The 14,956-nt window shown below is 41.1% G+C and overlaps 1 protein-coding gene across 1 annotated transcript in view; it reads right to left on the bottom strand.

The window, feature by feature from the left end:
* Positions 1 to 874: 874 nt before the first annotated feature.
* LOC103779259 (neurexin-3-like) overlaps positions 875 to 14,956 on the bottom strand; it is a gene marked incomplete at its 5' end in the record, with an annotated part of 50,504 nt that continues 36,422 nt past the window's right edge. The window contains 3 exons of the mRNA XM_008946886.1: positions 875 to 1,065; positions 1,656 to 1,682; positions 9,894 to 10,097. Of these exons, the coding sequence (XP_008945134.1) occupies positions 875 to 1,065; positions 1,656 to 1,682; positions 9,894 to 10,097 (422 nt within the window). The remainder of the gene's footprint in view (positions 1,066 to 1,655; positions 1,683 to 9,893; positions 10,098 to 14,956) is intronic.

Raw genomic sequence — 14,956 nt, 5'->3', positions numbered from 1 at the left:
CACTCTTTCCTATTACCCACTCGATCTTGAAATACAGTGGTAAAACTTCAAAGAGCAAAAGGAGTTCAACAGGAGCTATCAAGCTTTGTGTAATAAAGGACTAATCCCACATAGCCCTGCAACAGGGCTGAAGAAGGCTGCAGTACTCAATATTGTGAACTCATGGTCAAGCTCCTACAGCGTATCAGGGTTCGCAGCTGGAATAATCACATATCTGCCTATGTTTTTGTTTGTCCCTGGCTACAGGATCCCAGGGACCACCTTCCAAGACCAAGAAACTAATTATGTCCACTTCCTCACAAGGTAGGAAATCAGTAGCAAATCAGCTGGCAGTGACCAGGAGGGAAAGCTCATCTGTTATCTGCTTCTGTGTATTTGGGGTTTTGTTGTTGTTTTGTCTGGTTTTTTTTCTATTTGCAACCACAGAGAAACTTTCAAATTTTGCACGTCACTGGAAAAAAAACAAAACTGCTGTCTGCTTTCTAACACTATAAGCCTACTGTTAGCCCAAAACTATGGCAAAGTTGTTAAGAAGCTGTTGTACAATAAGATTCCCTCTGTTGCTACAATTGGCTCTTCTACATGAAAGTTCTGTGTTCACTTTTGGGGCTGAAATACACTTCTTACCATCTTCCTGCCAGATTAGATGGTGCTCACTGATGAGCAAAAAGATAACAGCCTCTAGAAAACACATGGACCATCTTTGCCTCTTAATCCCTTACAGCATTTCCAAAGCGATGTTTTGCCTTCTGTAAATCTTTCCACATAAAATCTAACACAGAGGATGTGCCAGTTCAGGAATCTGACTTCAAGTAAAATGAGCCTCAAAAGCACATTTCAGAGCTAAACAGCTCCATTCTTTGGGAAGTGCTTGTTACTTAAGGCCTACATCAACTTTGACCAGTTCTTTGAGGTAGAACAGAAAATATTTTGTTTGCTCCATCAGTCCAGAATGGAATCTCTCACTACTATTTTTCACAGAGATTTTATAAGCCTTCTTCCCTACTTCTACAGGCTGAAAGGGATCTTCAGGGATCCAGATGAATCTTTGGTATGTATAGAAACCTAAGAGTGGTAAATGTTATATAAAAGGTTATCATATAACTGATAATATACTCAAAATCAAAGATCTTGTTTTCTCGTCTTCTGTACCCAAATAAAAATTATTTTGAATAAACATCAGATTAAGTTGTCACCATTCTTAAATAAAGTGAAAGTCTGAGATACTTTATTTTGTTTCAGTTTGTTTTTTAAATAGGTGTGCCCTTTTTGTAGTGGAGAAATGCATACAGTACCTCTTGTTATTCTTAAGTGGTTCTTTCAAGGTTTTCATAGAGACAACAGGTTATCAGTGAAATATAATATCAGCTCATCAGGTTCCTCAGATGTTCTTCTGCAAAGCTATGAAATAACAGTTCATCTCCTCCTTTGGGAAACTTAACACAAAATTTTCATATACAATCACCTTAAGGTCTTCCCTCCTCCCCCCCAGCTTCATATCCCACCCAACCCTTCAATTTCAGAAGTTTTTTTTTTTAAAGAAAATAAAACAAAAAATAAAATAAAATAAAACCAGCTTATAAAACAGCAAAGAAAATAAAGTTATTTTAATATATATAGAAAGAGAACAAAATGAAACTTGAGGGAAAACTTACTGGCGTTACAGTTTATCCTGATACAGTCTAGATGGGGAAAAATAAATGAAAGATGAAATTGCATCCTTCAAGGTAACAGCTGCAGACATCCAAAAACAATCAGTCCACCCTTCCGGGGACAGACACACGCAAAGAGATGTGGCCATTTTATACTTATATACAGTCTGTACAAGTTCAGGAGTGGGTGTATATGTATAGTATATCCTACATAAATATCTGTTACATAAATATATATATATATACACAGACATATATATATACACATATGTATAAGGAGATATACCAATATACATATATATTCACTTGTTGACATAGAAAGCGATTTCCTTTTTATAGAAACCTATGCATCTAAGAGTATCTTCTACTCCAGACCATGAACTGATGTGAATTACAATAAAAAAGCTGATAATTAAGGCACAGAAAAAAATCTCCCTCAAAATGCAAGTCATACTCTAGTGTCATTTCACTTTTTAAAGCCCTTTAGCAATTGCTCTAAGAAGCTTGAAGCTCAAAGTCAACCTTTACACTTGGTTTCTTTTGAATTAATTCATATTGTTATTGCATAAATACACCATCTGTCCAACACAGAGTACCTGTAAAATCAGTCTATGAGATTTGCTGGTGCAATATTTAACCCTTTCCAGCTCTCCCAAAGACAGACCCTCTTCTCAGTCCCCCAGTGCCAGCCCAGAACACTTTTTAATATGTGCACAGATGCATTTGACACTGTCCATTCAGGTGAGGAAAGGGTTAATACACTGCCCAGTTGTCTCCGATCATAAAATGGCCACTAGCAAACAGCTAACCGCACGAACGCCCAGCCCAGATTTCAGCTAGTTCTGGAGGTTGGGAATACTTTTTTTTTGGCTTGGCAGGGGCAATGGAGATTTCTTTCAAAGGTTCCCAGCCCTGCCAGTTCCTCAGAGCCCAATCTCATCTTGCTGTCTGAACGCTGAGACTGAATGGGATGCTCATAACATTCAGGGAGAAGATGAAATGGGCAGTGAAGTGGCAGATCTGGGAACTTCTGCTGTCCCTGCTTCATTCAGAGGTTACAGGCAAAGGAGGGATGAAGAGGGGCAAATGGGAAGAAAAATGAAAGTTATGCTCGTGCAATTTAATACATGGTAACTGCAGAGTCTGCACAAAGAAAACAAGTTGAGGTAGGACAGCCTGAACTGGACAGCTTCTGAGCATTGCCTCCTCTCATTCAACATGCTAATGCTCAGCATATCTCAGGATATGACCCATAAGAGGATCTTTCATTGTAAATGCCTACTTACAGCCTTGTGAACATCCATTACTGTGGTGTCTGACATGGGCGAGAGCTTTCCTATCAGTGCTATTACGTATCTTGAGTCATGCTGACGCCCCTCTCAGGAAATCAAGGCCTGGCATAATAGCACCATTCTGCTGGACAACCTACCTGGACAGCTAAAGCTTTGATGAGCAGGGATGGTCATATTCATTATAGAGATATGGCCCAGCAAGAGGGATCATACAGAGTGGCAGAGAAATATAATACACTTTGCTGTTTAACTGGACCAATTTTATGTTTGCTCAGACAGTCGTAGGAAAATTATTTCAGCAGCTGAAACTAAATGCTGTTCTTAAAAAAATGAAAGAGGGGAGTCTATATCTATATATAAAGATCCATAATGAGCAGGGACACACCAATCAGAAGCAGCATAGCCAGAGAGAGTCTGTTTTCAAGCAGAACTTTTCTTGAGAAAATCTGGGTTTGGTTTTGTGCGATTAGGTTTGTCATGTGTCGTCAACCGCAACAGAAAAGTGGGAGCAAACAGCCCTGGAGCAATTGGTACGATCACCGTACAGTGGTGGCTATATCCCTTGGGAGGGGTAAAGGGAGCTCTGAAGTACATGCTGGGGAACTTCCCTCTGTGACTTAATGGAGAGTGAGAGTAAGAGCGAGAGAGACTCCCAAGTCTCGCTGCAAGCAAGTGAGATCAAGAAAGTTGTAACGGCTGGAACAACAGGGGAATTTCTTATGGGCTAAGCAGGAAGTGTGCTGGAAAGGGAAACACGGCTGGGCCTCAGCAACATTCATCAAAATTAGAAACCAAAATCATTGTTGTGGTATTGATGTCTGCAGAGAAGTTTTGTATTTTTAATTTTTTTACAGCAGTACCAAAAAAACTACATGTCCCACGTAAAAAGCTTATCCACACGTTGAGTCACTGACTGCCCCAGGAAAAAGGCTCAATGTTTCAAACTGAAAACCAGTGCAGCCCTTATCCTGGCTGTTAAATTTCTATTTTAAAGGCCAATCAGAGACCAGGCCACTGAGGGGGTTGCCCTGACAACTACCGTGGCACTATTAGATCTCCAGATTCTGTGAGCACAAGGTTTTGCAGTGTCACACAATGGGGTACCAGGCAGAAACGCCAAAGTCCACTCCAGAAGAACCAGCCCCCAAAACAGACTTTCTCCAGCTGGGTCAGTCGGGATCCCCCATGGCAGCTAAGTGAGTGCATCTGCCTGAGCTGCTAAACCAGCACCACCATACTCTCCCACACTACCTTCAAAACACAAGTATAGGGGTTTTCGTTCATTCCCTTAATTCTGAGCCTTGCACAAAGCAACTGAGAAAAATTCACAGTCAATAATACATGAAGCTGTTTTCTCCCTCTTACATCAGTTTTTAGAAAGGAAGAAAATAGCTGTTTTCCTCTAAACTGGTACAACACTGCAAATCCAAAGCAGAGGATGCCTTCCCTGGAAGTAAAGGTGCAGGTTTAGCCTGGTCTTTGTGCTCAAAACAACAACAGCAGGGGAATTCAGGAATAGATTCCTCCTGCACAGCACGAGGGCAGTAAGAGTTCTGGTAATTGTCATATGGGGCTCTCAGCCCTATTATCAGCTTCTCCTGATTAGATTTGCTTTATTTAGGTATGCCTGCATTCCTGACTCAAAAGATGTTTTACCTTGCACTAGGTTTTGAAGATGAGTATGCCTAAACAGCTGTAAATCCAGTCACTTGCCAGTTTAGCAATTGGATGAGGAATCCGGAGGACAGCAGCAAAGTGAAAACAGAGTCTGTAACTGCATGGTGAGCAGGATGAGCAGGGACGACCATCTACAGTTACTTTCTTTATTATTCCAAACGTAAACCAGAAGCTGCTTCCTTAGTGCTCAGATGGAAGGTTTTCCAGAGCACATCACCTGGAAAACAGGACGAAGACCCTCTCCTTGCAGAAGGTTAAATAGCTCCACTGCAATTAGCTAACACTAGGATTCACTGTTTGAATGAAGATATCTTAAGTAGCAGACAGAAATCTGAGTGAATTAGGCTTGTGTTTTTTACCATTTGTATCTTTATGCCTGAAAATAGTGATATTTATTTGATATTGCTATGACACTATGCTGTTTTTTCCTTGAATCAGGAAAGAAAACCACCTTTGCTGCGAGAGGTCAAAGTATCTGTTACTTTTCATGAGCATCCACATGTTGTTATGGAAGAGCACTTTAACACAAGACTAGGACAAGAAAGATAATTTGGTTTGGCTGTTTCTAAGCTGACTCTAGGCTACTTCCTATGGGGAAACCAGAGGAGGTTCTGTGCACACTCCTGTCCCATGTTATAGTGTGGCTCTTCGTCTCTCTCCTATTTGCACGCAGTTAGTTTGTCAGCTGCCAGTTACAGTTACGCACCTGTAACTGGCAGCTGACAAACATTTTTACATGTCTATGACAAAAAAAAAAAATAAAATCAAGGGCCTTTGTATGTAGTGATTACAGAAAATAAATTTATTAGCGAGAAACAGTGTGAATGGGCACGCACTTGCAGGTCTGAGTGTATGATTTGCACTAAAGAAAATTTGGCATAAAAGTTCACATACATTTGAAAAAGAAAAATGGGAAATATGCATGCTCTGCTTCTATGTAGGAATGATAAAAGCAACTTTACATTTCAGAGAGGCAAAGATGTCTAACATCCTTGAGAAGATATTTTAGGAAAAAGACAGGTGAAATGGATGATTACACTTCCTTACAGAACTGACTCAGATTAGTAGGAGGCAGGAAGTATTTTTTCTAGTCACCAGTGGCCTGAAGATAAGCAAGTCCAGGAAGGAAAAAAAAAAAAATAAATTTCTTAATGAGAGTCAGCGACACTATAACCCTTCCACTCATCAATGGGAGGAAAAAAGTGAAGGTGGATCTCTCTATTGGACCAGCCGTTTCTTTCCCTTTCTGCACACCTCAGCATCAGAAGTGATGCCCAAGCATGTTCCAAGCCATGGTTTTCCTAATTTCTCTCTCTGTCTCCTTCCACTCTAGACACATTTCTTCAGAGTCCTTCTCAACAGAAGTGAAATCTGTAACACATTTGGACTTCTAATCTTCACACAACAAACACTCAAACTGGGTGAGACTCACTGTCAACATGCAGACTGCAGTGCCTCAGGCACCCACAAGGGAAAGGTCTGAAACAACTTCCTCATCCCTCTTTCTTAAAGAATTATTCATGGCTGCTCTTCCTTTCCCTCCCACCTGCTGCAGCAAGCACCCAGGCACCGCTGCCCCCCCACGCCTGCTGTAGGACACCTCTCTCCTGCCTGGCCTGGGCAGAGGGTGCTGAGGAGGTGAGTGGGATATGCCAGCCCCTGCAGGCTGCTCCGTACGCTCTGTTCTCAGGGCTGTTTGCTGTGCGGGCCGCAGGCTTCAGGCCTTTGAAGGGTTGAATACCATCTTTTGATTTACCATGGCTGATGGGGTATGGGAAAGCTTTACAACTGAAACACACAGAAGAGTTTTAAAAAAAAAGAAAAAAAACCCAAACAAACAAAAAGAAATAAAAGAAAAAACAACCTAGGAAAAACCTTAATAACCACACAAATGATAATAAGTAATCAAATGGAATAGATCAAAGAAGAGAAGAAAGAGACAGCTCTTAGTAATAATATCAAATGACTTATAAGAAAAGCACCATTAAATAACACACCACTCAAAACAGTCTTTGTTTACACATGGGTTAGACACTCGGGGGGATGCTGACACATAGGTAGTCAGCACCGAGCATACTCAGGTCTTCAGAGGTGCTGATGATGACTGCTTCTCAATGATAAGGGGATTTTGGCAGGGTCAGATAATGAAGATTTGGTTCTCGTTTGTGACGTTTTGGCTGTGACGAGTCTCCTTAAAGAGTTAGATGTGATTTACAGTAAACAACTGAAAATGAGTGGCTCTGATAAGGTTATTCCTCCTCAAATTCTGTTTCTCCATCAGCAAAGTAGCTTTGCCATTTTGATGGAAGGGAAGTTCTATTTCAAGAAATATATCTGACAGCTTTATAAATCTGAAGAGATGAGAGGTGAAGCTCAGTCCAGATTCCATCAGACTAAACTACTCTTCTGTTGAGTTGGGTGTAGATGGGGAGTGTTGATGGTGGCAGTGACTATTCACCTAGTTGTGACTAGGGCTGATGCCAGCCTGTAGTCACTTTTGGAGGAATATACAACCTTACAAAAGTTCATAGCAGAAAAGCTGGCAAATCTGGCATACACATTGCTTCAGTCCCTGCAACTACACAAAAATAACCTTCAGTTAACATGGAGTTTGGTTTACAGATTTTATCCCTGTATACAATCATCAATGACACATCTCCCTCCAAATATGGATAGACTACATGTCAATTCTTCAGCCATGTCTTTTAGATGCCAGATAGCAAGAGTTGAACAGCCCACCTCTAGGCTAAGTGGTGACATAACAGACCCCAGTGAGTGTTAAAAGTGACTAAAGCTGATCAAGCACACAGTGTTGATGGGCCCTGAAAGAAAATACTGTCTGCCAGCATGATATAAGGAAAACTGGAAAGAATGACCTGTAAAAAAATGGTAAGTATATTCAAGGTAATTTACATATACCCTCCTCATATTCACATAGGGTGTAAATCTAGGAGGCCCTGAGCACCCAAAAGGAGCAATTCCTCCTATTCTCATTCACTTTAAAGGAAGATGAATATACAAAAGTGGCAGCTTTCTTAGAAGAAAAAGTGGTAATTCTCTATCAAGTCTGGCAGTTTTCATGCCACACTGCTTCTCACATGGGAGTATCAAAGGCAAGAGAAGTAGCACTTGCTAAGATACTGCCACATCCTTGGCAGGTTGCAAAATATTCACTCTTCAACAAAGAGCAAAACTAAACCATGCAAGGCAAAAGAACTGGCTCTGGGTTACCAGAGGGTAGGTGTAGAGCTAAGAAGATACTCAGCTGCCCCACCACTTTCTCAACAGAAGCATGACACTGCCAGTCTTCCAGTGATTAACGTTATTCTCTAAGAAGAAAATGGCTAGCAATAATTGCCAAGAAAGGAAACAAAGCGAAAAAGAAGAAAAAAAAAAAAAATCTCATTTTGCCAGATTATTAGCACCAACTTTAATCACCAACTGTATGAGATCAGAGGAAAATGCAGACACACATAGATATATTCGCACTGGAGTTTTGTGAAAGACTCTTTTTGCACATTTAAGAATGCTGAACAGCACATTCTTTTGAGCTGTTCTCCAAAGAAACTCTACGAATCTATGAAATTTACCTTCACTTAAATGTAGGCAGAGATGGCTATCATCAGTGCTGTTTCTATTCATTTGAGACGTTATTGTCATAGCTGAAGTTGATCTATTCCCTGTGTCCTCTAGGTCAGTCTGGATAGCATAGCAACTGCTCCTATGCTAGCTAGCCACTCTACAGTGCTTTATACTTTTTCAGTCAAGCTAAGCAGAGCATGTGTGTGTGTATATATATATTTTTTTTTTTCATTTCAAATATGAACTCAGTAACACTTCATTTTCTATTTTTAATTTTTTTTTAAATAAAGAGCAAAGTTTTCTGTAGCCCTTTAGATGGACAGTCTGCTTTTAAGAGATATGAACTTGTTTAAATGCATTTTCTCCTCTTCACTTGCTTATTCCAAAAACAGATTTTAGGGTCTGACTTGTACTTTCAAAGCCAAAATGAAGCATTTTTAAAAAAAAGCTAGTTCCAGAGGACAACTGCTGAAACAACATGTTGTCCAGGTGAGGATGAGGAACCCTAAAATCACCACTCAAGTTCATCTATGGTGCAGCAAGAAAACATTATGATATAAAGCTAGGGCAGGAATTAAAAAACAAGAACCATGACTACAGGTATAGGTGTATAATAACTTTTAACCACTACAAACAAAGCGCCTGTGTGGTTTGCTCCTGATGCCACCACAGCAGGGCTCTGAAAATGCTGATACTGCTCAAAAAAAGCAAGAGCTTGTTCCAGGAGGGCTTAGAATTTAGAAAGCTGTCACAAGCTTTCATAGACCATGCACACATCTTCATATAGAGTGCCCTACGTATTAGAAGAGGTTTAACCTTTTGCACAATCATGATAGTTCTGCCTCTTTGACTCAGAATCTCTTCTTACTTACTTTCCTGGATTCACACAAAGCAACACGTTGCATCAGTGAAAAGTGAAAGGCTTCAGCTCCTGTATTTATATTGTTTAAGAAGGCTATTTGTCATTCAGTACAATACTTACAGAGTGGCAAGAAATTAGATTGAAGCTAATCTTAGAGCACATTCACTCCCTTTTTTTTTTTCTAGTAGTATTGGTGGACTTTTTTCTGTCTGTTTTTTTTATATTCTGGGACGGTGTAACTCTAAGGAGACAGAACACATTGTTGCCTTCATTGTAATAAAGGCACAATGAAACAAAACACAGGCTTTTTTACTAGATAGAAAAAGCTGAAACATAGCAATTAGAAAATAAAAATAATCCGCACATCAGTAAAATAGACCAAGTTGTATCAAACGCTGCCAAATTTTGTAGAGGGCATGGGATTCACAGGAAATCTGCTTGTCAGTATATCCATTTTGCTTCTCTCCCATGTTCGGCTTTGACTGTTTTGAGTGATGCTGGATGAATGAGGGATGTAACTGATCAAAAGATGGACCAAGCAGCATGTCTCACACAGAACTCACCAGTCTCAGACCAAGAAAGGAAACTTAGAAACTTAGACTTAAAACCCAATATTTTCCATAACGAGGAACTGACAGCAAATCTTCATGCAGCAATGCAGAAGAGAATTTCTCTCCACAAAAGAATATCTTTATGAAGGTCTCAGTAATTATTTTAGAAATCAATCCAATCAAACCAACAGAAATTAAACAAAATGACTAAAAGAAACACTAATCACAAGCCCAAACTAATAGTGAAGGGGCAGTGGAAGGTTTTTTTATACGATACCTAAATTGACCATAAGTTTGACACGGCCTCCGTCCAGCTCCAGGCGCAGAGTGTCAGCAGAGTCTCGTGAGGTGGTTGCCATCAACAGCCCATAAGCACGCTGGGACATGAAACGGAAGGACACATCTTCTGCTTCTGTATGCATGACCATAGGCATGATGATCTTCATGTACATGCTGCCATCATAGCTCAAGATAGAGGCCTCTGCAAGGAACCAGCAAACAATAGCATAAAACGCAAAGAAGTTACACCTCTGTGCAAGAACCCCGGCACCTATCACAATGCACTGTGTTTAGAGAAACCATACCACTCACCACAGAAAGGTGTGTAACTGAGGAAAAACACAGCACTTTTAAGCTGCATCTAGCTATGCTATGTGTTAAGTAGGAGCAACAAACTTAAAGATAGAGTATTCAGCACAACTGGAGACAACAGCACCCATGGAGAGACAATCGCCAAGGAGAGGTGTGTTAGCACAGGGCTATGTTGTGATAATGAGCTGGCAAAGCCTCCGTTTTTCACACCTTCCAGAAAAGGCAACCCCCTCCATTCATACAGCCCTCTCTAGCAGGAGCTGTAATAGCTACTTTAAATAACACAGAACTTTGTCTACAATACTTCTAACTAGAGCATTTAGTCTTGCCTTTGAAGGCTCAGACTTCCTGTTTGTGTTACTGTTAAGGCCTGTTGTTTTTTAGAGAGGAATGTCATTCCATTGCTAGCACTTCAAAGAAAAAAAAAACAACTGTATGAAGCAAGTTTCATAACAGGTCTCTTTGACATCAGATTTGCACTGGTCTGTGACTTCGTATTTTTCCCCTCCTTATAAATAACTAATGTTAGTAGAGCTCCACTGACACAACCGATGGCGCTGCCATGCAAATGAAGAAACAAACCAAACTCCACTGCACGTTTGTCATTTAAACACAAGAAAAGTCAGAAGTTGGAGGCACAACAAAAGCCAGGAGGAGGAAAAATAAAAAGAACAGCAAGGAAATAAATTATATTTTTCTATCATCTCTGAGGATGTCAAAGAAAATGGGAAGTTTGGCTGAGAAAAGGAGTTATAGTACTTAACACGCTCTATTTGTTCCGGGTCTTGCCTGCAGAAACTGATACTCTTCTCTAAGGGGATAGAAGTAAACTCTTGTGATAGAACTGCAGCAACCGCTACAGCATGGAAATAACTTTTTCAGTCCAAAAATATGCTCTGAAGTGTTTTTATATACAAAACTTAAAAATCTATATAAATACATTAATGTATGAATCAGAGTATTCCTTCTCACAACCAACCTCTACCAAAAGCAGAGCTGCAGAGAGTGCCCCATGTAGGACTTCAACTACAAAACTACATATTAAAAAAATCCCAGCAGTTAAAAAAAGACCAGTTCAGCTCCCTAGGTATACGGAAGGATTGCTCTGTAAAACACTCATAGCAGTTCCTCATTCAGCTCAGATACAGTTTTCTCGAAGGGTTGGGATTCTCACCAGGCACCCCACACACAACCCAGAAAGCTAACCCCCCATCTAATTTAGCCAACTGCAACAACACATATCTGGAATCTAGATAAACTCCTTATGATTCATTCCTTTGTTCCTTGTTTCCCAGTTGGGCCACTCATGCTGACAGGAGCGAAACTCCTAGAGGGAAATATCCTGTCACTGCCTAAATATTAGATGCTAGAGTAGGGTAGATAGGTGGGAAACAGGAAATCCAGAACTGCAGTGTGTAATATGCAAATGAGGTGATAAATAAGGATACAAGTATCAAGGTGATAAAGTGACAGGAGACTCATATATGTTACAAAGCATTTGGTGGGGATCACTGTGCTTGTGCTCTGCAGCGACCCACTGCACTAACAGCTGCTATGCAGGGCCTCTCAGGTCATGGGACATACTAACCCCTCAAAAAGAAAACTTTTCTGGGAGCACCATTAAAATAAGATGCCTGTGAACAGCATCCCTGTTCACCAGTTTTCTTAGCTGCACTCCCCACAAAGTGTCATCGTCTGCACATACAAAGCTCTCCACACACAACACCCACTGAGCCATACACACACCTTCTGGGTACCAGCTGCCAGTGCTGCCCTGGGGACACGCCTCTTTGCTTGGCCAAGAGACAGAGAAGTAAGGAAAGCTTCTTTTACAAGGTGGGGGAATGGTTTCTCCTTTTCAAAGTGCAATTCTCTTCCACCTCACGTCTGTACCTCTTACTTGCCACCCACAGCTGCAAGCTGGAACTAAATGTACTGCATATTATACATACACTCAAAGGCAATGCGTAGATACAGACAGACCCTCCTTGCTCTCTCCTCTCTCTTTCTCTGCAGATTGTATTAGAAAATTCAGTCAAGCATGAAATGGCTCTTTTGACGCCTTCTGCTCAGATGTGCCTTGCATGAAACAGTTGCTTGCCCTAGTGCCTGAATAGCTGGAGAAGGGGATTGGAGGATATCAGCACTGTGAGTGGGAGTAGCTGACACAAGTGCCCCAGCTCTGCTGCTGCCTTCTCCCCAGTGGCATGTGTTAGGTGCTTTGGAAACATGACTTTTTTTTTCTGCAGACATCAGAGCGCAACAAACTGAAAGTATGGGAATAATCATAGAATCATAGAATTGCATAGGGTGGAAAAGACTTTTAAGATCAAGTTCAACCACTAACTGAACACTGCCAAGTCCACCACTAAACCATGTTGCTAAGCACCACATCTACACATCTTTTAAATACCTTCAGGGGTAGTGACTAAACCACTTCCCTGGGCAGTCTGCTCCAATGCTTGATAACCCTTTCAGTGAAGAAATTTTTCCTAATATGCAACCTGGCACAACCTGAGGCCCTTTCGTCTTATCCTATTGTTTGTTATCTTCAGAGGCTCTTCCCTTCAAAAAGAATTCACATCCTTCAGCTCCACTAACCCCACTGCCAGAAAATGACTGTCCTTAGACAGGAAATCTCAACCGTTACTATTATAGTTATTTAAGAAGGACCCAAAGAACATCCAGAATTGCTGAAGATGGCATAAAAGTCTAGGCAGTGTTTCAACTGACATCTCACAGCAGCCTAAACCAAATATTATTGTTCCTTCTCTGGCCTGTCTGCTACAAACAGGAAGCAATGAATACTTCTAACAATTAAGCAGATAAAATTAAATAGCCCGAAATAGTTAAAACAGTCTCTGCACAACCACAGATGATGAGTTTGTTTTTGTGTGAGCCCTGTGCTGACCTGAGCCCAGCCCCACTCAGACTGCCTATGTGTTCGACTTCTTTTAAAAATAGATTTCATTCACACCTTGCAAATCTTCACCATCTGGAGTATCACGAAGCCTTTTCAGTACAATTCCTTGCAAGAAGCCATTCCCTCCAGCTACAAAAATACCCCTTGTCCTGACAGTCAGTCCCTAAAACTCGAAGAGTGCATGTTACAGCTGAGCAACATATAGAGCAAACCTGCTCAGAGTTGAATGTAACCTGGCAGCACACGGTGATCTTAGCCTCCTAGGCACCTGTGCTGGTGGCTTCTTCCTGAATGCAGGCATCCATTGGATTGTCCTTGGCCATCTGCAGCAATGGGACTGTAATGCTTGTGTTCAGCATGATAAATACAGGCAGCAGCACGGCTGTCCAAATTTAAAATGCATGCACATTCTTTCTACCCTTGTACTTCCAGGGTAGCTATTATACTTGGATGTCTCACAGAGACATGCATAGGAGCAATGTGTGAAACCATGTTTTGGAGGCCCACAGATTTGTACAGACAAAAAGACCTGGAGTGGCGTTTATTTGCAATCCCAAAGCCAGAAGCTTCATTGCCATTAGCTTGGAGATGGGAAGAGGAAGAAATCAGGTGCTGATTCAAAACCACCCTGACATAATGCCAGAGATCTGTGAAAATCAATATGTTATTAGGAGCGATTAGCTTCCCAGTCTTGTGCTCTGAGACCCTGCCAGCTTTAATTTTACACTTAGCATCCAAAGGAGCAATTCACTGCTGCCTCCCCACAAGGCTCTGCAAAAAAACTCCTGGGGAGATGACAACAGGCATATTCTTAGAATATAGAGAGGAAAATATTCAAGACTTCATGCTCTTTCTCCTGCTTTCTAACCTTTCTCTTGTATTAATCTCCATTCTTTCCCTCCTTCCTTTTTTCTCACTTTTAGTTTTTCTGCAGTCTCCTGTTCTTCCGTGTGGTCTCTTTCCCCTGCCTCCCAGATTACAACATAACTTTTTTTCCTGACATTTCCAGAAAGATGACAGTGCAAAAAGAAGGAAAAAACTTCCTTCCTTCACAAAATGTTTAGCTTAAGTCATCAATGACAGCAGTTCAGGGCACACCATATATTCCCCCTAGCTACATTTCCAAGAGTCAGCTATCACCACCCGCTCCCACCAAGCAAAACTTCCAGAAAGAAGTATCTCCAGCTAGAGAGATGGAGACACCTGGCAAGGACCAAGTGTGGAAAACAGGTATGCTGGTTCAAAACTATGGGGGAATATACAGATCAAACGCTTCCACCTTCTTCCAAAAAGTCAAATATTCCTAAAGAAAAGTGCCAAGGCTTTGTATCCACAAACCAAACAAAACTTTCCTGTAGGCATGACACGGCACACCTCTTCCCCTCCCGTACCCACTAGCAAACACATGGCCACAAGTAAAAACAGCCTTAATTATCTGAAAACAAAAATTACACTTAAAACCAACAAAAACCCAAACCCCCAGAACTGGAAAAAAAAAAAAAAAAATTAAAAAAATTGTTCTGTCCCGGTTAGAAGGCAGAATTGTGTCCCACCTCCCTTATCCCTCAGTTTCCCAGATAGAGAGGCAAATAAGGAAGGCAGGGGTAATGAAAGCCTTGCACCAAATTGAAGATTAACAAAATGAAATATATTATTTAACAGGGATCAGAAAGGAAGAAGGGAAGGGGTTTAACAGGGTACAGAAAGGAAGAAGGGTAGGGGTTTAACAGGGAAGGGGGGTTGTAGGAACAACAAGGTAAGGAAGATTAAACTTCCAAATATACAAAACCCAAATGCTGTGCTGAGGCTCCCCGGTGCTGGATCTC

This window comes from Merops nubicus, unplaced genomic scaffold (genome assembly GCF_000691845.1).
Source record: "Merops nubicus isolate BGI_N331 unplaced genomic scaffold, ASM69184v1 scaffold13369, whole genome shotgun sequence".
Lineage (NCBI taxonomy): Eukaryota > Metazoa > Chordata > Aves > Coraciiformes > Meropidae > Merops > Merops nubicus.
The sequence above is the reverse complement of the archived record's forward strand: the minus strand, read 5'-3'. Positions and strand labels throughout refer to the sequence as shown.